Source organism: Haliotis cracherodii, unplaced genomic scaffold (genome assembly GCF_022045235.1).
Source record: "Haliotis cracherodii isolate W230 unplaced genomic scaffold, xgHalCrac1.p SCAF_6, whole genome shotgun sequence".
Classification (NCBI taxonomy): domain Eukaryota; kingdom Metazoa; phylum Mollusca; class Gastropoda; order Lepetellida; family Haliotidae; genus Haliotis; species Haliotis cracherodii.
The window spans coordinates 34343498-34367789 of record NW_027266319.1 but is presented as its reverse complement, the minus strand read 5'-3'; the positions used below and the strand labels follow the sequence as shown (position 1 = coordinate 34367789).

The 24292-nt window shown below is 39.9% G+C and overlaps 2 protein-coding genes across 2 annotated transcripts in view; both read left to right on the top strand.

Annotated features, from left to right (window-relative positions):
• The window catches only part of LOC139445553 (alpha-aminoadipic semialdehyde synthase, mitochondrial-like), a 31952-nt gene extending 26940 nt beyond the window's left edge, over positions 1-5012 (top strand). The window contains exons 19-22 of the mRNA XM_071226699.1: positions 329-444; positions 844-932; positions 2885-3061; positions 4210-5012. Of these exons, the coding sequence (XP_071082800.1) occupies positions 329-444; positions 844-932; positions 2885-3061; positions 4210-4325 (498 nt within the window). The 3' untranslated portion in view covers positions 4326-5012. The remainder of the gene's footprint in view (positions 1-328; positions 445-843; positions 933-2884; positions 3062-4209) is intronic.
• Positions 5013-15206: 10194 nt separating this feature from the next.
• The window catches only part of LOC139445943 (serine/arginine repetitive matrix protein 2-like), a 32676-nt gene continuing 23590 nt past the window's right edge, over positions 15207-24292 (top strand). The window contains exons 1-2 of the mRNA XM_071227193.1: positions 15207-15469; positions 17607-17726. Of these exons, the coding sequence (XP_071083294.1) occupies positions 15342-15469; positions 17607-17726 (248 nt within the window). The 5' untranslated portion in view covers positions 15207-15341. The remainder of the gene's footprint in view (positions 15470-17606; positions 17727-24292) is intronic.

The following is a 24292-nucleotide window of genomic DNA, read 5'->3' as shown; positions in this document are numbered from 1 at the left end:
GGAGATGGTTGGTCATAACACAGATAGGTTGTACACAGTCATATAACATGGATAGGTCATATGGGGTCATCTCATGGATAGGTAATGGTGTCATATCACATGGTAGGTCATTTGGGGTCACATGGGGTCACGCCACATTGGTTGATAAGAAGATAATTAATGTAACCAGAATGTTGATTATGCATTGGTCATTTGTTTCCCGTGGATCTGTCAAAGATAAGAACAACGTACCCATGGTGATCCTGGGAACAATGTTTTCAGAGATGTATGTACTTTGGATTTGATTTACGTAAAGTATGTTACAAAATACATGTTTTATGTTTTGCAGAAGGGCTTTATGAGCAACATGTTCGGCAAGTCACATGACATATTTGAGGACAGTCTGAAGGACCTGGTGTATGAGAAGTTGGGGCGTAACAAGCACATGCTTGACACTATCATCAGGTAGGGAGGTGGTTAAAGCGTTCGCTTGTCTCGCCGAAGGCCCGGGTTCGAATCCCCACATGGGTACAATGTGTAAAGCCCATTTCGGTGTCCCCTGCTGTGATATTACATGAATATTGCTAAAAGCGGCGTAAAACCATAATCACTCACTCACTCACTCACTGACTGTGTGGATCGTTGCTCATAGTATCAATCACTGGATTGTCTGGTCCAGATAGGTTGCTAACACATAGATGGAATATTCCTGAGTGCACCATTAAACAACAAATATGATTTTGAATTTTCAATCATTGTTGGCCTGTGATGGGACAGAATTGGATGTACGTAATACAGGATTACACAGACATGATACACAATTGCTGGACACGGTCAAGGACGTCCATGTTCTCTGTGTTTCAGACTTGGCCTTCTAATGGATGAGATCATAGAGAAGAAGGGCAACCCCATGGACACCTTCAGCTCCTACCTAGCCAGGAGGCTGGCCTATGGTAAGACGGGTTCCACTGACGAGCGGGATGTGGTGGAGTTGATGATTACTCTCAGAATGAATATGTGGTTAATTTAGGAAGTTAGGGCTAACTGAAGAATGTCCAATAATGCTTACAACTCAGAAGGTGTACCCTTTTACCACCAGCCATATTTTCATGTGTCAGCCATATTTTATGGGTTAACATCTGGTCTCTAGCTGAGAACGAAAACACAGAAAAGAATATGGGAACAGTGAAAAGAATATGGAAACACTGATCAGAATATGGAAACACTGATCAGAATATGGAAACACTGATCAGAATATGGAAACAGTGAGCAGAATGTGGAAACAGTGAGCAGAATATGGAAACACTGATCAGAATATTGAAACACTGATCAGAATATGGAAACAGTGAGCAGAATGTGGAAACAGTGAGCAGAATATGGAAACAGTGAGCAGAATATGGTAACACTGAGCAGAATATGGAAACAGTGAGCAGAATATGGAAACACTGATCAGAATATGGAAACACTGATCAGAATATGGAAACAGTGAGCAGAATGTGGAAACACTGAGCAGAATGTGGAAACAATGAGCAGAATATGGAAACACTGAGCAGAATATGGAAACACTGAGCAGAATATGGAAACACTGAGCAGAATGTGGAAATACTGATCAGAACATGGAAACACTGATCAGAATATGGAAACACTGATCAGAATATAGAAACACTGATCAGAATATGAAATCACTGATCAGAATATGGAAACACTGATCAGAATGTGGAAACAGTGAGCAGAATGTGGAAACAGTGAGCAGAATATGGAAACACTGATCAGAATATTGAAACACTGATCAGAATATGGAAACAGTGAGCAGAATGTGGAAACAGTGAGCAGAATATGGAAACAGTGAGCAGAATATGGAAACACTGAGCAGAATATGGAAACAGTGAACAGAATGTGGAAACAATGAGCAGAATATGGAAACAGTGAACAGAATATGGAAACACTGAGCAGAATGTGGAAACACTGAGCAGAATGTGGAAACAGTGAGCAGAATATGGAAACACTGAGCAGAATATGGAAACACTGAGCAGAATATGGAAACAGTGAACAGAATGTGGAAACACTGATCAGAATAGGGAAACACTGATCAGAATGTGGAAATACTGATCAGAATATGGAAACACTGAGCAGAATATGGAAACACTGAGCAGAATGTGGAAATACTGAGCAGAATATGGAAACACTGATCAGAATATGGAAACACTGAGCAGAATATGAAATCACTGATCAGAATATGGAAACACTGAGCAGAATGTGGAAACACTGATCAGAATGTGGAAACACTGATCAGAATATGGAAACACTGATCCGAATATGAAATCACTGATCAGAATATGGAAACACTGATCCGAAAATGAAATCACTGATCAGAATATGGAAACACTGATCAGAATATGTAAACACTGATCAGAATATAGAAACACTGATCAGAATATGGAAACACTGATCAGAATATGGAAACACTGATCAGAATATGGAAACACTGATCAGAACATGGAAACACTGATCAGAATATGGAAACACTGATCAGAATATGGAAACACTGATCAGAATATAGAAACACTGATCAGAATATAGAAACACTGATCAGAATATGGAAACACTGATCAGAACATGGAAACACTGATCAGAATATGGAAACACTGATCAGAATATGGAAACACTGATCAGAATGTGGAAATACTGATCAGAATATGGAAACACTGAGCAGAATGTGGAGACAGTGAACAGAATGTGGAAACACTGAGCAGAATATGGAATTCTTGGAGAATTCACAAGTACTGGAACTTAGTATTAGTAATGATACTTACATTTTGTATAAGATAGTGATTCTAAACCCCACAGAATGCATTGTGTAAACACTTAAAAATCTGTCGACAACATTGAATCATCACCCTTCCAGGCCCAATGGAGCGTGACCTGCTACTGATGCGTCACGACATCGGCATCTCGTGGCCAGATGGATCCCTGGAGCAGCGGCAGCTCAACCTGGTGGTGTATGGAGACCAGGGAGGCTACTCCGCCATGGCTAAGACTGTCGGGCTACCCACGGCCATCGCCGCCAAGATGATCCTAGAAGGTCAGTGCTGTAAAGTCAGGCAGAGTGAGTGAGTGAGTGAGTGAGTAGGTCAGTGAGTGAATCAGTCAGTGAGGGTGAGGTGAGCGTAAGGTGAGATGAGGTGAGGTGAGGTGGAGTCACATCAACACCAAGATGATCCTGGAAGGTCAGTGTTATAAAGTCAGGCAGAGTGAGTGAGTGGGTCAGTGAGTATGTGGTGAGGGTGAGGTGAGATGGAGTCGCATCAACACCAAGAGGATCATGGAAGGTCAGTGCTGTACAGTCAGGTAGAGTGAGTCAGTGAGTGGGTCAGTCAGTGAGTGAGTCAGTGGGTCAGTCAGTGGGTCAGTCAGTGAGTCAGTCACTGGGTCAGTCAGTGAGTCAGTCAGTGAGTCAGTGAGTGGGCCAGTCAGTGAGTCAGTCAGTGGGTCAGTCAGTGGGTCAGTCAGTGAGTCAGTCACTGGGTCAGTCAGTGAGTATGCGGTGAGGGTGAGGTGAGATGGAGTCGCATCAACAACAAAAGGATCATGGAAGGTCAGCGCTGTACAGTCAGGTAGAGTGAGTGAGCGAGTGAGAGCTGAGGTGTACTCAGAGGTAATACCAAGACAGACCCGTGAAGATCCAGGGTAGAATAGGTCTTCAGCAACCAATGCTTGCTGCAAAAGGCGATTATGCATGTTGTAAGAGGCGACTAACAGGATCAGGTGGTCAGGCTCGCTGTCTTGCTTGATGCATGTCATCGTACATATCCCAATTCAGGGATCGATGCTCATGCTATCAATCACTGGATGGTCTGGTCCAGACTTGATTATTTACAGTCCACCGTCATATAGCTGGAATATTGCTAAATGTAGAAACCTATGATTGTGGTTTTGAATTCCGGTTCGCCCCATTATGTTTCTAGGTTTGTCAGCACCATACCCATGCTCATGGGTTTCACCGAAGTGGTAACCATCTGAGACCTTTCCACTTCAGGCTTTCCTCCCACATTAAGCTGACACGCTGCGACATAACTGGAATACTAGTAAAAGCGGTGTTAAACTCACTCACTCACTACAAGACTACAGTTGGCACAGTTCAGAACTCATCGGTTTTGCTCTCATGTGAACATGTTTTGACATGGTGCCATACAAGAGTTGTGTATTTATGAGTGCTGCAATATTTTCCAGGCGAGATTCAGGAGAAGGGCATCGTCATACCACTGTCCAGGAATGTGTACCAGCCCATCATGTCCCGCCTCAACCAGGAGGGCATTCAAGGCACCGAGAAGATCAGATTACTGTAATGTGTGTTAGGATAGCACTATTTTCTAGAGTGAAGGACATCTGGTACACTCTCTACCCAGAAATAATATATTCACCGATAAAAGAAACATGAATACCATACATGAATTAATATATGAAGATTTACTCACATTCAAGAGATCTTAGATTGGTTTGAAGCACAAACGAACATACTGTCAAGTTGTGTGTACCGACGCCCATGAACGCTTCACATGTGACAACATAGATCCATGACTTGAGAGTGCCATTTGTCTCGTGCATGATTGGCGTGTAGAGTTTGAAAATCCTGTGTAGCACATCGTGATAAGAATACAGACACAGTGGTAACACTAGACTAGTTTTGTCATTAAGTGGTACACATTGGCAACATCTCTTCTTAACGTACGTACTTCTCTATATGTTTCTATGGTTCGCGTTTCTTTTGGTGGTGAGTATACTTCTTTCTTAGGTGGAAGTATCATGTTGAGGTTTATCAAGAATGTAGAATCTGACATGTTTTTAACGCTACATCTTTGTAAATCTGTGGTGTGTCATGTGACAGGTCAAGTGATGGATCAGAGCCCCAATTTGAGGACTGCAGATTTCCGTTAGGCTGGAGTTGATAAGAGCATGATACTGAATGAAGGTGGAAGTACAAGGCTTAGATCGCTTCATGATTTTTCTTGCCAAGAATATCTTACCATTAATGTGAGTTGCCGTTCATGATGAAGTGTAATCGAGTGATAACATTATCTCACCTGGCTGTTACCAAACTTGGTTATATATCACCTTATTCTTCCATATTACTATAGTTACTATGGCAATTGTTTCATATTACTGTACTTACAATGGCGATTCCTTCATATCACTATAGTTAACATAGCAGTTCTTTCAAATTACTATAGTTAATATAGGGATTCTTTCATATCACTATAGTTAACGTAGCAGTTCTTTCAAATTACTATAGTTAATATGGGGATTCTTTCATATCACTATAGTTAATATAGCAGTTCCTTCATATCAGTATAGTTAACATAGCAGTTCTTTCAAATTACTATAGTTAATATGGGGATTCTTTCATATCACTATAGTTAATATAGCAGTTCTTTCATATTACTATAGTTAATATAGCAGTTCCTTCATATCACTATAGTTAACATAGCAGTTCTTTCAAATTACTATAGATAATATGGGGATTCTTTCATATTCTATAGTTAATATAGCAGTTCTTTCATATTACTATAGTTAACATAGCAGTTCTTTCATATTACTGTAGATAATATGGGGATTCTTTCATATCACTATAGTTAACATAGCAGTTCTTTCAAATTACCATAGTTAACATAGCAGTTCTTTCATATTACTATAGTTAGTATGGGGATTCTTGCCATGACAGATTATCTATATGAAGGATTTGACATTTTGTGGTTGACATTTTGTAAGTGTTTCATAGAATGAAGAGTAAGCATCAATATTTTCTTTCCGAGGAAATGTTGCAGTTTGATACTGATGATATTTAAGTGTAGGTGATGTTTATAATGCCAATAAGAATAAACCAATCGGTGTTCAGGTAACTGATATCTTATATATCACATAGATGAGAACCAGATGATACGGGATATTATTATCCCTGGGGATGCAAGAAGGGATGCTGCTTTGTGGGAAGGGAAGGGTACATATGTGATAAGTCCTACAAGTGCTGGATAATCTGCAAAGCAATATACTCTTGGTAGTTGTGTTATTATCCCCGCCACAAAATGGAAGGGGAATATAGGAATGGGTGCTGTCCGTCTGTCCGTCACGTTTTGTTTCCGGACAGAACTCAAAGATCATGAGAGATATCTTAACCAAACTTGGCACATGGATAGGTCTATTGGTGAACTGATGCCTTTTGGTAGTTTGGGATTTAAATTTTTTTTTAAAAATTGGTTTCCATAGCAATGACTTTGACTTAGACTGAAAATAGCGGTGTTAGCGAGGGATATGAGTATTTCGTGCTTGTTTTGTTTAAGACATATCACTAGGTGAGTTGTTCTAGTGTTTTGACACATTTACACAAATGTTTCCAAAGATAAAAATGTTTGCTTCCAAAACCAGGGTAATGCACCTCTCCAGTAAAATCTGTATTATAAACCAAATTAATCAACCCAAACAAAAATGGTCATTACCTCACATAGTATGTTGAAAATTTTGATATTTATGTTAATTTATGTAAAAGAGTATGATTTGACATAAGCTGAGAAGAAATGATTCTACAAGACGGTAGAAACAAGAATCAGTTTTATTATTTTTTACAAAATGTTGATTTTGAAAGAGCTGGAGGTTTACACATATCTGTACACGTAATGGGAAGATGCAGATGCAGATGCAGATGCTGAGGGGTTTGTTTAAACAATGTCAATGTCAGCGTTTGTTGTGAATATCTCAGCAATATTTCTTAACGCACAATGTTAATTTCCAGGCATTAAATTATCAGTCTTCTATATATATAATAATAATTAATATGGAAGTGGATGGATACAAGAACAGATTTATGATATTCTTGAAACTTTGTATCAGGAAGATAGTTTCCCCAATGTTTCGATACATCTTTTCCAGTTGTACTGGACTGAAGTTCAAAATCAGGTTACCAACCCCAACCTCTTTGTGTATCCGACACACCACTTAATTTGCCTAGGCATCCAATTTAAGAACTCTTGAGTCATGTCAGTGTACACAGCTGGTACAAGAAAATTAGGCTGGGATGTTCACATAGAATGCATGACCATGCGTTCTCATAAGCTATATATTTTATTGATTTGTCACTCTTTGCAAGAAAAACAAGACAAAATGAATTTCAACATTGCATATTGACATCTGCGTACGAGATAAACATTTCATAGACTGCATTGCATTACCAAGGTACCATTTGACAGGGCCTGGCATCGGTATCAGGCGTACCAAAGGGGGGTTGGCACCCCCTGAAATGTCTGGGAGAGTAGGTCAAGGGAAATGTTGTTTAGTACCGCCCTTTTTGAAGTTATGGTATTTAATATCTACATATTATACACAATATTTATGTTATATATTACCTCACTTGCTTCAGACCAGGGCTCCGTTATTCCATATGCAGTGTCTGTAACTATGGAGATGGATGTGAAGCCTTGATGCCTCAGTTTCTAACAAACTTTGTGATTGAAGATCTTATGATGTGAGGTGGCTGTTGTTATTCTGACCATAGTACTTATAGTTTGAATATATTCATGTTTCTTGTTAGTCACAGTAAAGTGCTATTGTTATACAATTTATCTTATATTTTTGGAGTGGTGCACAAGTTTGAAACGATGTCATTTTACCTGCATATAGCATTATGTATTTAGAATTGTTTTGTACATCCACAGGTAGTGTTCAGTCGCCATGTTTGCAAATATATAACCTTTGCATAACATGCTATTGAACAAGTAAGTAATTTTGTATTTTAATGAATTGCATACTTGAGATACGTGTCCACTATGCACATTCCCTAGGGCTGGAACGAGTCCAAATGTACTACCCAGTTATTACCTGACCTTGGGTACCCACTGTAGGTCTCAAGAGATAGGTACAAAATGTCCGATTGGGATTTTATTTTACCATAGCCCTGGCAAAACGTATTTAGATACATGAATTAAACGATCTGGTCATGCATACACTGAAGCTGACTTAAGTTTTATCTTTATTCAACCAGATCAAAAGTCAGAAGGAATGGGTGCATAGTCAGAAAGAAATGCGAACATCAGTGACTTGTAGTGTAACCATAGAGTTCAAGATAATTTTTGTCACTGAACAATATATCAGACTAACCACGGGTCCGGGTAGTCCTATGGGTACCCGAGTTACTCGTCCCAGCCCTAAGTCATTCCCATTAACGTATGATGTGCCCTGTGATTTAGCTGCCCAAGATCGTGGCCACTGCATCCCTTCTAGCAGATCTTGTCTCTTTGCTAGGGTCTCCTTCATGTTTTAAGCCAGATAATTATCATCCTTCTGTCGTCTAAATCAGGTAGAACTTGCTGTTAGACATCCACCGACAATCTTCGTCTTGTCATGGCAACTGCATACTGTTTTCCCCTGCAGTATCACGAGACGTTGACCTACCTTACGAAATCCCAAATTCTTCAGTCATAAAAGGGCAAAATTGCAGGAAACAGTCATGAATAATTGCCAACATATCACAGTATTAGTAAGAGACCCGGCTTTTTTTTGTTGACAGACTGTATGACCCAGTGTGTATTGGGGGCCCGGTGTCAAATAGTGGAAACACTGTAACTCAGTTCTTTATATTCAAGGAAATATGTAGTGGTTTGGAAGGTATTATCAAAACAGCATTAATGAGCAGGTGTCTCTGTCACCATAGTAGCATTGTGTGATATCAACTGTTGGATCTGAATCTAATTATATTTCAAGTGCTATAATACTCCATGGTATTAACCTGAAAGTTGTTTTACTTGAAAAGGGTAAATGACACCACTTTGTTTTTGTGATATCTTTACATCAAACAGGGGGCACGGGTGGCCCAGTCGTCTAAGGCGCCATGATTCGCTGTGCAGAGTTGCGTCCCTTGGGCACGCCAGAAACCTATGATTTTGGTTCGAATCCCGATTATGTTTCTAGGTTTGTCAGCACCATACCTGTGCTAGTGGGTTTCACCGAAGTGGTAAACGTCTGAGACCTGCATCACTTTCCTTCCACATTAAGCTGACACGCCCCAATATAACTGTAATGCTGTTTAGAGCGGCGTTTAACCCAACTCACTCACTCACTTTACATCAAACACCTATGCAAGAATCTCTACCTGCTATTGACCAATCCAGTATTTAACGTTGCTGTTGTTGTTTACATGAAGCTCTTCTTCTTTGACACGACTTGTTGCAGTATTATAGTAGTGTTTTTGCTCTCCCTGTCATGTATAAATACCAAGCCTTGACGGCAATGGACATCTCAGTTCTAGAATACATCAGAAAAAAAAAAGAGGTTTTTGCACAAATGCCTAAATTTGACAAAAAATAAGATATGTTGAATTTTTCTTTTTCTATTTTTTATTTAAATTTTTCTGTAAAATTTGATCATATTCATATTTCACATTTGTCCGTCTAAAGGGTTATATAGGAAACTTCTTATACCCAGGTCTCAACTTATTGAGGGCTAGACTCCGATAATTGACGGGTCTCTTTCAGCAATCCCTTAAAGACGGGCGAAGCATTTACTTGTGGTACACATTTCCAAGTTTAGGTCTAGGTGTGATATTTTAATAATCACTGATTATTTGTTATACATAAATAAACTTGAGTTTGCAGACAAAGTAAGCAGTGTTTGAGCCATTAAGGACGATCAGCATATTGTTTCATTGTTTTAGTAGATGGTTTATTCTAGATTCTATATTGTTTTGTCTAGAAATTGACCTAAAAGTTTTTGAGATGATCCCCTGATCCAGAGACCCTCTGTGAACTGTTGTTTACAATCTGCCTGTGCTGTTAACACCAGACTATGACAGCAAAGGAATACATGCAGTAGATAGGTTTTGACCTACATTCAGTGCTAATCATTATAAAGTTACATATACACCAGTGTGTCCGACCTACATTCAGTGCCAATTATTATTTAAGAAATAAACACTGAGTGGGAGTTGTTTTTTGTACAATAAAGCACTGCAGGGAGAATAAACCATAAGGGGTGCAGCCGTGAGTGGTTTATCCTTCCTGCAGTGTTTTATGGTACGATAAACAACAACAAAGTTGTTTACTTCTTATATGAGATATTAATATATTGTACAGCCTCTTTAAGAATGTTAATAAAATGTACAAGCTTTAAAGATATTTACTCGTATTTAAATACTGATTACTTCCTGAATAGAAACCGACCTGGCAATGTCGGACAAGTCCATTTTATAAACAGGGGGGTTAAATTTTATCTTTCCCACATACTCTCACATTATTCATGTTGATTATCTGAACCTTTTCTCCCTATTCCGATTGACATGTCTCTCCCACTTTTGTATACGATTGTTCGATCATTGGGCTTATCTACGTTGCCCAGCTGCATCTATGGGGAACAACTCACTAGACACTCCCCTCTAAAAAACATAACGTCGTCCATTTTACAACATCATCAAGTTGCGAGTGCATGTTCGAATCTCCCGAAATGACGTCATGATAGAACAATGTTTTATCGTGAAATGAAACACGCTTCATTCTTCATTGTTCTTTATATGTTACTGTCTTATATAGTGACATATACACTGGTATGTCATGATGTTGGTTCTGTATGCTGTGTAAGACATAGTGCCTAATGCTGACTAAAGGTTTGGTGAATGTAACCTATTAGACTATATATGTATGTATATGGATGGTGAGTTGCTTTGATTAACTGGATTTGTTTTGTGGAGATGGGATGAATTCTCCAATCTTTGATAGTCATGGATGATAACAGTATTATGTTGCTTATACCTGTAGTCACATCTTCCCGAGGCAATTTAAGACTTTGATAAGGCTAAAAAAATAAGTCTTGGTTCTCAGGCACCGCCTGCATCATCATAAAGTTCGCTGCACGTTTCGTTTTTATTTCAATTTTTACAAAAAACAAAAAAAATCTAAATATTCCAAGGTCAACAATAGTCAAACACTGTTTTCCATTTATGTAGGGAGGCCCTTTTACCAGGTTGATTGTACACAATTGTTTATTGGTTACATACTAGTTTGAACAATAAAAAAAAATAAAGAAGACACTGCCCGCAGGCACACACGCATGCACTATATTTTAAAAAAACATTGCCTGAGAACCATTTCTTTTATTTTTTTAAGCCTAAAAAGGCAAGTGGACACTCATACCTCGGAAGATGCCATAGTCAGTGTTCAGTTGTCTTTTGTATTGAACATATTGTTAGAATAAAAGGTTTCCATACCAAACTGTGGATGTGGAGTTTTGTGTGTGGAATGTTAGTACTAATGTTAAAATTCATTTGCTGGTGTCAGGAACACTTCATTAGTTGGTGAATGTGGGAATGATATAGTGAGTAAATGAAGGAGGCGACCCATGCTTGCCGTAACAGGCGACTGTGCTTGTCGTAAGAGGCGACTAACAGGATTGGGTGGTCAGACTCGCTGACTTACTTAAAAATGCGTGGATCGAGGCACATGATGCTAATCATTGGATTGTCTGGTCCAGACTCGATTATTTACAGACCATTGTCGACGGGTGAAGATTCCGGGGTAGAATAGGTCTTCAGCAACCCATGCTTGCTGTAAGAGGCGACTAACGGGATCAGGTGGTCAGGCTCGCTGACTTGGTTGATGCATGTCATCGATCCCAATTGCGTGGATCGATGCTCATGATATCAATCACTGGATTGTCTGGTCCAGCCTTGATTATTTACAGACCGCCGTCATATAGCTGGAATATTGCTGAGTGCGGCGTTTTACAACAAACCAAACCAACAGACCATCGTCATATAGTTGGAATATTGCTGAGTGCGGCGTTAAGCAACAAATAAACAAACAAACGAAGGAGTGAGTGCATGTGGGAAGACAGGAAGGGGGGAGAGAGCAATCTGGTTTAACACCACCTTGAACAGTGTGTTACCACTTGGGTAAAAACCTGGAGCTTGGGTATGATGCTGACAAACCTGGAAGCATTAGCAGAGCGATTCTGTGATTTGTGACCATGATCAATGGTCTCTGACATGCCTCTGTACATACAGAAAGGTTTTAGATGACTGGGCCACCATGTTGCCTGTGGATCTATGAGTTCTACATTAGCAGAATCACTCAGTGCATGGATCTGCAAATATATTTGTTTGTCATCATAGTGGTATGCACATGCCCATGCCACCTGAGAACCAGGTGGGTGGGGTGGGGGGAGGTAGGGCTTGGCTGGGGTGGGGTATACAGGGGTGTAACTAGGGGTAACTGAGCAATGTAAGCAAACATGTTACAGTACCTTTTTTTCTGAAACACCTATAACACAGTCGGGCCTGGACAATATTTCTGAAACAGAAATCACAAATACACTCTGGAGATAATACATTGTAAGTATAAACAGACATGTGAAGATCCCGGGTAGAATAGGTCTTCAACAACCCATGCTTGTCGTAAAAAAGGCGATTGTCTGGTCCAGACTTTATTATTTTTAGGCCACCATGTAGCTGGAATATTACAGCATTAAACAACACCCCCTCATTTTTACATCTCTGTTTGGACCATTACTTCACATGTATGCAGGTTACCATGGTAATTTGGTATGTATGTTGATTGTAACCACAATTTGACCATTGAACAATCTTAAAACTGTTATTGGTATATCTAAATATAAGGTTCTGAACATACAAAGTTAGTGCCAAACACTCAACTTTCCACAACTTGGCTCTTAGCATCAACTTCAGTAATTTTAAGTGTTATCTTGTGGATGGTTAGACCAACTAGACTGAACACTTTTTACCTAGAATATGGCTTCTAGTACTCATATTAAGTATCCGAGTGAAGTCTTATGCTTTTTAAATACATGGCATTTGTTTAGCTATAAGATCGTTTCCTTAAAGCTCCTAACAAAAAAGGGCACGCCCACTGTTGACTATTGTTCTTTGACTGACAACAGGGTGGGCGAGGCTTGTGTTGTTGTCCTGAAGGTTGTCAATATATTGGTGTTGTCCAGTGTTTTGTGTTAATGATTAAATGAGCATTACCATTGCTGACATGTTTCTTTATAAAATTTGACTTCAAATTGTCTTTGCGTTTATGGAGGTGTAAAGCGACATAAAACTGAAAAAAAATATTGACGTCAATTCATGATTATCTCCCTTCAATTCAGTAATTATCTACCTTCCTCCATGTTGAGCCCTGAATAACATTTGTAATTTGATGCCCATCTGTTTCGACTGTGGTGCAGCTACACGTGGAAAGCCTTGCTACAGCATTTAGTGTACCACTCATTGGAAGTGAGGAGTATTGCTGACTGCAGCATTAAGCAATAAAGCACCATCAGTTGAGAACAGTTCCTTCAGGAAATCTGGTTTGGAAGCACTTGAACCTGTGCGTACGACCTTCATCCATGACCATGAAATGGCACACATTTGACAATATTACAGACAGCCCTGCGATGCAAACTACAAACCCACCAAATGGCAAGATGTTCACCCCATTTTTGCCAAAGATTAGCGGCAACAAACTCTTTAAAATGCTTTAGATCCGGTTAGACGAAGCGGCAGTAAACTGGCACTGCAGTATTTAGTATGCATAATGCATGTCTTGTTTGCTGTTTAACGCCGCACTCAGCAATATTCCAGCTATATGACGGCGGTCTGTTAATAATCGAGTCTGGACCAACCAGACAATCCAGTGATTGACATCATGAGCATCGATGTGATACAATGACATGCTTCAACCAAATCAGCGAGCCTGACGACCCGATCCCGTTATAATAGTCACCTCTTACTACAAGCATAGTCGCTTTAAAAATACGTCAAGCATGGGTTGCTGAAGACCTATGCCCGGAATTTCCCGGGTCGCACAATGCATGTGTGTAAATGTGTCTTATTTATTAAAGAACGGTATTTGAGTTCTACGACAGCGTGTCTGCTTATTAATGTGGCATTTGCATATCGCAGACTTTTACCACTTTGACGTTTGGTGATCTTTTCATGTCATGAATAATTTTGTACATAAACTGTGGAATGCAGTTCAATAAAGTCAAGAGATAATTCTGTAACGATGGTAACCGACTGTATGATGCATACTGTGGACTCGCAGCTTGTCGATGTCACGTGAATAACTTTCCTGATGTCAAATGAGTTGCACCAGGTAGTACTTGTCTTGTTTGTTCCCAACCCGTGGGTGCCTTTATGTTAACCATTATTAATAATTTTACTTTAACAATCAAATCAACACGTTATCGTGGTAGGAACAATGCATACAAAAATGTCATCAGATGTAAAGAAGTTGTGTGTGGTGTGTGCCATATTCTACAGCCATAGCAGAGTGTCACATCAACCCATGCTTGCCGTAAAAGGCGACTATGCTTGTCGTAAAAGGCGACTAACGGTATCGGGTGGTCAGGCTCCCTGACTTGGTTGATGCATGTCATCGATCCCAATTGCGTGGATCGGTGCTCAGGATGTCATTTACTGGATTGTCTGGTCCAGACTCGATTATTTTACAGACCCCCTACATATAGCTGGAATATTGCTGAGTGCGGCGATAAACAACAAACAAACAAAACATAGCGGAGTGAGACAGTTTAATGTGTGACTGTGTGTCCTTGTGTACCAACCACATGTATGACTGCACGAGCTCTCAAACACTTCGCCCCACATACCACTAAAAGATTGTCTTTTCTGGCCACGGTTGGATCGTTTACGGGTCATCGTGACATTTTGCTCATACACGGCTGACAGTGCCGTTTACCAACCCTCACTCACTCACGTCTTCCTTCCCAGCTGATGTCCGCACAGGGCAATCTCCGCTTGGAAAAATCACGCATGACAGCACCATTACCAATTGATTGCTGTCGTGCATACGTGCATTTTGGAAATACAGTGACTTCCAAAACAAACACACGCGCACACACACACATACTCACCACACATACACACACACACACACACTCTCTCTCTCTCTGATTTTCTTTGTTCGCGAAACATACATATATGCATATATATATACGAACATGTCTGTTTCGCGAACAAAGAAAATCATTAATATTTCCGTGTTGCATGTGTCCTTGAGAAGACCTTATCATGTGTCCATATGTCGAGAACTGCAACAATAAGTGATTTGTCTCATCTCCCACCAACTATCCATGCACGTGCTTCACAGAAAGGGGGCGTGGCCTGGCGACGCTTGTATATTTCAAATTGATCGATCAAACGCTTTGCATAATGAATGAATGAGAAGAGCCGCGATATCGAAGATTGCTATTTGTGACATACCAGTTGCTGTGAACTGACACAACGAGCGGACAGGAACAGGAAGGAAAACAACCAACATATTGTACACTTGAGGCGGCCTGGGGTCGGCTACAGACAGCCAGACATGCCTCCACCACCGTTGCCGCGGCATGGGTATCGTAAACTCAACGTCGACATGGCCCTGGTTCCAGCGAGCCGACACAGCGTGTTCGTGAGAGGTTTACCCAGAAACGCATCGCCAGATAATGTAAGGTAAACATCAATATCCAGATATGGCTGATCGATTTTTACAACAGCTTGAACAAAAAAAACCACATGAACCAATGATTTGTATTCATGTCGCCTGTAAATAGCGTTCTGGAGATTCTGATGTGTATGGATTATACAGCTTTATCGGCCGGGTGGCCAGTGTGATGGAGGATACATTGTGCAACCATGTCCTATCTGTGTGCTTATGTATGTGAAAACAGGAAATGTTTCTACCACAGTTACACACACATTGTCACGTACGATTGTGTTTGGTTGTTGAGTCAAAGTTACTGTATATTCACACGTGAGTTTAATCAGTGTGCAATATAGTAAGTTTAATCAGTGGATTTTTGGTAGGTAGATATTAGTGGATTACTGCATGGTGGGTGGATACAGGGTTTAGTGGATTATGGTGGGTGGATACAGGGTTTGGTGGATTACGGTGGGTGGATACAAGATTTGGTGGATTATGGTGGGTGGATACAGGGTTTGGTAGATAATGGTGGGTGGATACAGGGTTTGGTGGATTATGGTGGGTGGATACAGGGTTTGGTGGATTGTGGTGGGTGGCTACAGGGTTTGGTGGATTGTGGTGGGTGGCTACAGGGTTAGGTAGATTATGGTGGGTGGATACAGGGTTTGGTGGATTATGGTGGGTGGATACAGGGTTTGGTGGATTATGGTGGGTGGATACAGGGTTTGGTAGATAATGGTGGGTGGATACAGGGTTAGGTAGATTATGGTGGGTGGATACAAGGTTTGGTGGATTATGGTGGGTGGATACAGGGTTAGGTAGATTAATGTGGGTGGATACAGGGTTAGGTGGATTATGGTGGGTGGATACAAGGTTTGGTGGATTATGGTGGGTGGATACAGGGTTAGGTAGATTATGGTGGGTGGATACAAGGTTTGGTGGATTGTGGTTGGTGGATATACAGGGTTTGGTGGATTATGGTGGGTGGATACAGGGTTAGGTAGATTATGGTGGGTGGATACAGGGTTTGGTAGATTATGTTTGGTGGATACAGGGTTTGGTGGATCATGTTTGGTGGATACAGGGTTTGGTGGATTATGTTGGGTGGATACAAGATTAGGTGGATACAGGGTTTGGTGGATTATGTTTGGTGGATACAGGGTTTGGTGGATTATGTTGGGTGGATACAGGGTTTGGTGGATTATGTTGGGTGGATACAGGGTTAGGTGGGTTATGGTTAGGTGGATACAGGGTTTGGTGGATTATAGTTGATTATGATGGGTGGATACAGGGTTTGGTTGATTATGTTGGTTGGATACAGGGTTTGGTGGATTATAGTTAATTATGATGGGTGGATACAGGGTTTGGTGGATTATGTTGGGTGGATACAGGGTTTGGTGGATTATGTTGGGTGGATTCAGAGTTTGGTGGATTATAGTTGATTATGATGGGTGGATACAGGGTTTGGTGGATTATTGTTTGGTGGATACAGGGTTTGGTAGATTATGTTGGGTGGATACAGGGTTAGGTGGGTTATGGTTAGGTGGATACAGGGTTTGGTGGATTATGTTGGGTGGATACAGGGTTTGGTGGATTATGATGGGTGGATACAGGGTTTGGTTGATAATGATGGGTGGATACAGGATTAGGTGGATACAGGGTTAGGTGGATACAGGGTTTGGTGGATTATAGTTGATTATGATGGGTGGATACAGGGTTTGGTGGATTATGAACTTGTCTGTGCAGGGTTTGATGGATAAGTGATAGAACTCTATGGATTTGGTGGATTATTGGCAGGTGAAACAGGATTTGGTTGATTGTCCCAATAACCCACCAGACTATATAACCCATATAACTCCGGGACAAAATAGATCCCTCACGTTTGTCATAAGACAGGAATATCTGGTCAGAATGGGTCCACACTTCCTCAGGAAACTGGTCAGATTCAGTGAATGATTGTATGTTATTGTACTGTGATGGGCTGGCCATTTATCAAGTGACTGACCACTTGCCCAGACTTGATCATTATACAGATCTTCATGACCTTGGAGGATTCTTGCTGACTGTGGTGTATCCCAACAAACCCACACCATGTACAAGACCACTTGACCACTAGGAAACATATCCCTTATAGCTTAAGACTTTAACATCGCTTATTTCTTTCAGAGATATGTTTGCTGGTGAGTGTGGGCATTGCTCGATCGTGATTCACAAAGTGCGTCCCAATGGCATATTCCTTGTGTTACGCTTTGAAAAGACGGAGGAGGCTGAACAAGCCATAAACAAGTAGGTTCCATGTGTATTCTTGAGGAGCAAATAATCTTTCAATCTCATTAAAATCAGATCTAAGTTCTCGCTACCGCTAAACAAAGATCTGAAGACATCCCATTAGGGGTCACGTCCGAACGACCTTTCATCCGACCAATCGGTACATCGCTTACCAGATTATGAACGTGACAGTCGGAATGTGATTTCTATTCATGCAATCTCGTAAACTTTAACATGGGGTATTTCGAACGATAGTTACGGGTTTAACAGCTGAATCCTTATGATCTAGACCATCTGTTAGCCATTCCGGGATGTTTTTTGTTCAGGTTTCAAATTTGTAATTGAGAATTTGTCAAAATATGTTTCGAAGCATAGTCGCCAATTTGAAATTTGTGCCATAAAGCACGATGAAGCTGCCTTCTGATTGGTCATTCCATTGGTCGGTCAAAGTTTGCCGAAGGTCGGTCTGACGTGACCCGTAATGGGATGTCTTCAGATCTTTGCTTAGCGGTAGCGAGAACTAAGATCTGATTTTAATGAGATTGATAATCTTTGGAATGAAAATGAATATTGGTATTTTTGCATGAGTTCTTCATATTGCAGGGCAGGAAATAACAATCCAGACTCAGACCCCTTGTTCGACCATCGGCCAAGTAGATGTTTGACCTGTATTTGTCCATGGATGTGTAGATGATTGACCTGTATTTGTCCATGGATGTGTAGATGTTTGACCTGTATTTGTCCATGGATGTGTAGATGTTTGACCTGTATTTGTCCATGGATGTGTAGATGTTTGACCTGTATTTGTCCATGGATGTGTAGATGTTTGACCTGTATTTGTCCATGGATGTGTAGATGTTTGACCTGTTTTTGTCAACTTAGCAAATTAACTTATTGATGAATATAGTTTCTTAAATGAACAAGGGAAGTGTTCATGTATATGTATATATGGTAAGGTATGTGTGTTTAATGCCTGCCCCTGGTTATAGTGCCATATTTTTCTCAGAACAGATTTCCACAGTGCAAAATACCCTGGTTATAACATGTACCATATATGTACCCTAAATTACTGGTTCGTGTTTTGTATTGCTTTCAAAATTGTGAAAGATATTTGCGATACATATAATATAATTTTAAAAGTTTTGCACTTCCATGGAAACAAATATTGCATCCTAATACAAGTAATATCAAAACTGGATATGAAATGTTTCCTGCACTTTGTCATATCTTTAAAAATCTGTAAAGGGAATAATATAAAGCAATGGCCTATATTTTGTTTACATTTCAATGTATTCCAATGTAAACAATCACCCACGAAATATTATTCCCTAAAAATATTTTTTAGGAACAATTTGCAGTTTTTTTTATTTTGAAGATTATAAAATACTTTATGATCAAGTAACAAGTTTATGATTTAAGTTAAATTACACAGACAAATATAAACACCACTTCAAATGAATGTAAATGCGCTCATCATTTCTTCTTTCGTAGAAATCATATTTAAGATCCACCCCAACATACGTATGTTATATTCTCGGAGTTAATAATCTCCTTTAAGATTTTTCTCAAAATATAACTGAAATCAACTGCTCTAATTATTAAAACATTACCATGATCACCTTATCAATAAAAACAGCACAACTGTGTTCAATGGAGTGCCAAGGTTTCGTTGATCAGAGAGCAGGATGCTGGTATTTACATGGGTATTGGATGTGTTGTTGCCATGGCAACCGGTAATTTACCCATATATGGAACAAAGAAATAAATAGATGGTTTGATGTAAATAAGGGTAAAAAGCAACTGAATCTAGTGAATGTAATCGGGTCAAACAAAAAAGCCCCGATGTTTAAACTAATTCGTTAAAGGTTTGTTTTGTCTGAACTGAATAAAATTGTTTGAGTGGTATTTTTTTTATGTTGGCACGTGACAAAGTGGACAGAATTTGGTATAGATCCTTAAACTGTTGTCAAGAACTACTGCTTAACAATGGTATAAGGATCTGCATCAGCTCAATCAAACAGCTGTTTTCTATCAGTTTTGAATTGGTGTTACCATATTTGACGTAATATGCGCCCAGGGCGCTCTCAAAATTAGAAATAGGGGGCTCTTAATAGAATATAATTTGGTGAAAGAGTTGAAAGATCGTAAATTTCGTGGCTTAAGCTGACAGCCTGAAATCATACAAAAGAAAAGTTTGTGCATATTATACACGAAAGATATATTTTTCCAGAATTTAATTCCCCCGTGATTAAGGGTGCATATAACACACGAGTGCGTATTATACACGAATAAATAAGTCTTGTGTACATTGGGAATTGGGATTGTTCTCTAGCCAATATATGAACAAATATCGCCTCGGGCGCTTATTAGAGTGGGGCGCTTATTACTTCGAATACGGTAATACTTTTACAATGTCACATCAAAACATGTCGGTAAGATAAATTCGTTGTAGCAGGATCAATCAGGGTACATGTGGTTTTATGTCCATCCAGCTCGTGGTATAATACTTGGGAGGGGGGGCACGGGTGGCACGGGTGGCCCAGTCGTCTAAGGCCCCGCGATTCGCTGTGCAGAGTTGCGTCCCTTGGGCACGCCAGAAACCTATGATTGTGGGTTCGAATCCCGGTTCGCCCCGATTATGTTTCTAGGTTTGTCAGCACCATACCCGTGCTCGTGGGTTTCACCGAAGTGGTAAACGTCTGAGACCTGCATCACTTCGGGCTTTCCTCCCACATTAAGCTGACACGCCGCGATATAACTGGAATACTGTTAAAAGCGGCGTTAAACCCAACTCACTCACTCACTCTCTAACTTGGGATGCATAAAACTCCATATACCTCTCATGATCCTGCCACAACTTATAGTACTGAAACATCGCTGTAATAGTACATTTAAGAAGTTGTTATCCCTACACTATGTCCACTCTGTCAAACTGTCAAAATACGAAATGTAAAGAAGTTATGAAATAATGAAAAAAGACATGTTTATTTTCCCCCATCTTCTCGTGGCGAGAACTAGACTGGAATTCCTGGGCTCCATCGTTACTTGGTACCAGGGGCTATTTAGGAGATAAACATACTGTGTTTTCAATGTAGAGCTGTGCTTTCGGTTCCAAATTCAATTTAGCGGGGTTAAATCTACAGGTAACCTAGCTCTACATTGAAAACACAGTATGTTTATCTCCATTCTACCATGACTAAATAAAACGCGAACTCTTTGGTGTTAGAAAATATACTGAGTGAAGTGGAATGGGTTGAGTTCAATGTTTTGAGTGGGTTATCTATCTGAATTATGGAATCAGCGAATAAAATATGGTTCTGTATATACTCAAGCAGTTTGTTTACTCCCAAATACTTCACTCGAACATATGACAGGCATATAAGCACGGCAACTTGGTAAGCTAACATGAGGTGGCCATCTCAAGGCTTTTGCTCTACATCTCATGTCACAATTATGACGTCATATCACTCATTGTGACGCAAAATATGTGACGTCACAGTCGTATATAGAAAAGCGCCAAAATTTCAAGCCCTCTGTTGTCTCCAAAACGTAAATACATTCCCTTTGTTGATTTCTGTCGTGTTTTTCTGCACGAAATGTATTGCCACACATCCTTTGAATATTGTAGTAACGGCATCTGTGCATTTTGTAACCTGTAATTGTAGATATAGTAATTTAAATATGCCTACCGACAATGACTGAAAATAGTACTATTCTATGAATATTAGCTTCCGCGGTGATGCGGCCGTCAAACCATCTGTTTCAATCAGAGGGGGTTTATTGTGATTTTATAGCCTCTGATTGACCAATCAGAATCGAGTAAATTCCAAATTCATGGTAGAATTAGTTTTATGTCCCTGTCATAGCAACTGATTTACGACACCCATTGTCTTAAGAACATTTAATTGCAAAGGCTCATTACCCTGGAGCCATGACATCTATATGCCTTGAAACACTTAATTGCTGTTATTTATAAGATGCTAATCCTATTTGTTAATCCCCATTTTTGTGTACATCGACCATCTGCCATCCTGAACGAGATGTGCAAGTATGTCACTGATGATTTACTGTTTACATTTATATTTATTACTTACTAAATGTCAGGTGACCTTGGCTATATAAGCCTTGGTCCAGTGAGGAGAGAAAGAGAGGTCTTATCCTTAGCCTAGCTAGGGTTAGGCTGGCTGCTCTGGGGCACCAAGACAACAACCCACCTCTCGTATCACTTGCAATTGTTTCAAACAAAATGGCTTTGCCCACTCAAGACGATCTGATTGAGAATCAAGATCTATATTGTGATAAAACGGGTCTTACATCGCGAGGTGCATCAAATCACGTGAGCACCTTGATTCAAACATGAAAATATTTGGAGATCATCTGTTGACAACGAGTTGGCGGTGCACATGCTTTGCAAATCCTGCAATCGTCCGAAATCTGTACGACAGTTTACAAACCAGGTTTCAATTTTGTTGCGCGATTTTGATTGGACTATGCATAGACTCGTTAGTCCAGCCAAAATGTAACTCCATAATACCAGCCTAGTTCAGAAAGGGTGGAAACTGGACTTTAACAGACAGTAAACTCCATTGCCTCGGGAAGATGGCTTTCCCAATGTTGCCCTTCTTTGCAAGTTTTCATTACTGTAATTAGAAAACATACTTGGTGAAAAGAAAAATAGGTCGTTCTAAAATTATGTTTTTTTCGAATTTGTGGAATTTTGTGTTGGAACAGTATAAGCATGTTTTTAAAAATTAAATGCCTAATTATGAACCGATGTTGATGTGAGGGATGCATCACAATCAGGTTAATTTTGTTTAATCTCTCTCTCTACTCCAATATGATATCTACTGGACAAACTTCTGTATTCAGAATACAAACTTTTAGATTTCTGTTTGTTAAAAGTGAACATAATTGGGCATTTCCAAATTGAAATAATAAAGCCTGTGCAATTGTATTGTTGGGATATTTTGTACCCCTGGTCGTTTCTAACCACCAGGCACCTGCTATCATGTTATCATGGCAGGAAATGTGCATACAAAGTGTCATCAGATGTAAGTCCCTCTCCGTGGTCTGATGGTAGAGCATCTGTCTGGAGAGAGGAATGTTCGGGGTTTGATCCCCGGCCCCGTTGTACCAAAAGACGTTAAGAGATGGTACTTATTCTTACCTTACCTGGCGCTCGGCATTAAGGGGCTAAAAAAAAAAGGACCGGTTGACTCGGAGTCAGTATACTGTGTCTGAGTGTGGTATTCATGTTAAACTGCGACATGGCATCATAGTAGGCTATCACTATAAAATCGGCATTAGTCAGCCACACACACACATGCGTGGACGGCGCTATATAAGTGTAATAATCTTGGACACAACGTTAAGCCCCATTTCACCTCAGCTCACCTCATCAGATGTAAGGCAAAAAGGGGGATGGCTACCCCCAGAAATCCCCCTCTGGATCTACTACATTCACACCACTTGCCCCTTTCCGTAACCTGCCTATCTCTCTATCAATGAATGTTATGTGCGAAATTACGACAAACTAATCAAAATGCGCCTATGACTTCATGTTCTGTCAAAGAATCCTCAGGATTTTTTTTTAGTTTACATATGTCTTGCATCTAAAATATACCCAAGATGCGGTTAAATGTGTTCAATCATACTGTATAAATCGCATGTCCCGATATGCTTTAAATTTCATCTGAAATACATACAATATATGGGGAAATATACATGCTTTACTCTTAGACGGAACCCGGTCGCAAAGATGGCCACGACAGGGGCACGAGTCGCCATTCGGCTTGTTGCAGAAAAACACGAGATGGTCACGAATGGATTCACCACTGCTCTCAAGGACACAAGTGTTGCTCATAAGACTATTGAGAGGTCGGTGTGACAAGTTGATACCAGATCTCTTAGCCGATACACACACATATCCATCATACCAGCGGACCTCATAAATAGTCATACGGGTTTAATTGTCACAACTCAACTTATCCTGGCTTACCAGAGATATGGCTGTCCTAACAATATCATATATGACTGTCCTAACAATATTATATATGACTGTCCTATCAATATCATGTATGGCTGTCCTAACAATATCATATATGACTGTCCTAACAATATCATATATGACTGTCCTAACAATATCATATATGACTGTCCTAACAATATTATATATGACTGTCCTATCAATATCATATATGGCTGTCCTAACAATATCATATATGACTGTCCTAACAATATCATATATGACTGTCCTAACAATAACATATATGACTGTCCTAACAATATTATATATGACTGTCCTAACAATATCATATATGGCTGTCCTAACAATATCATATATGACTGTCCTAACAATATCATATATGACTGTCCAAACAATATCATATGTGACTGTCCTAACAATATTATAGATGATATCATATATGACTGTCCTAACAATATCCAATATGACTGTCCTAACAATATCATATATGACTGTCCTAACAATATCATATATGACTGTCCTAACAATATCATATATGATGGTCCAAACAATATCATATGACTGTCCCAACAATATTATAAATGATTTATGAATGTAG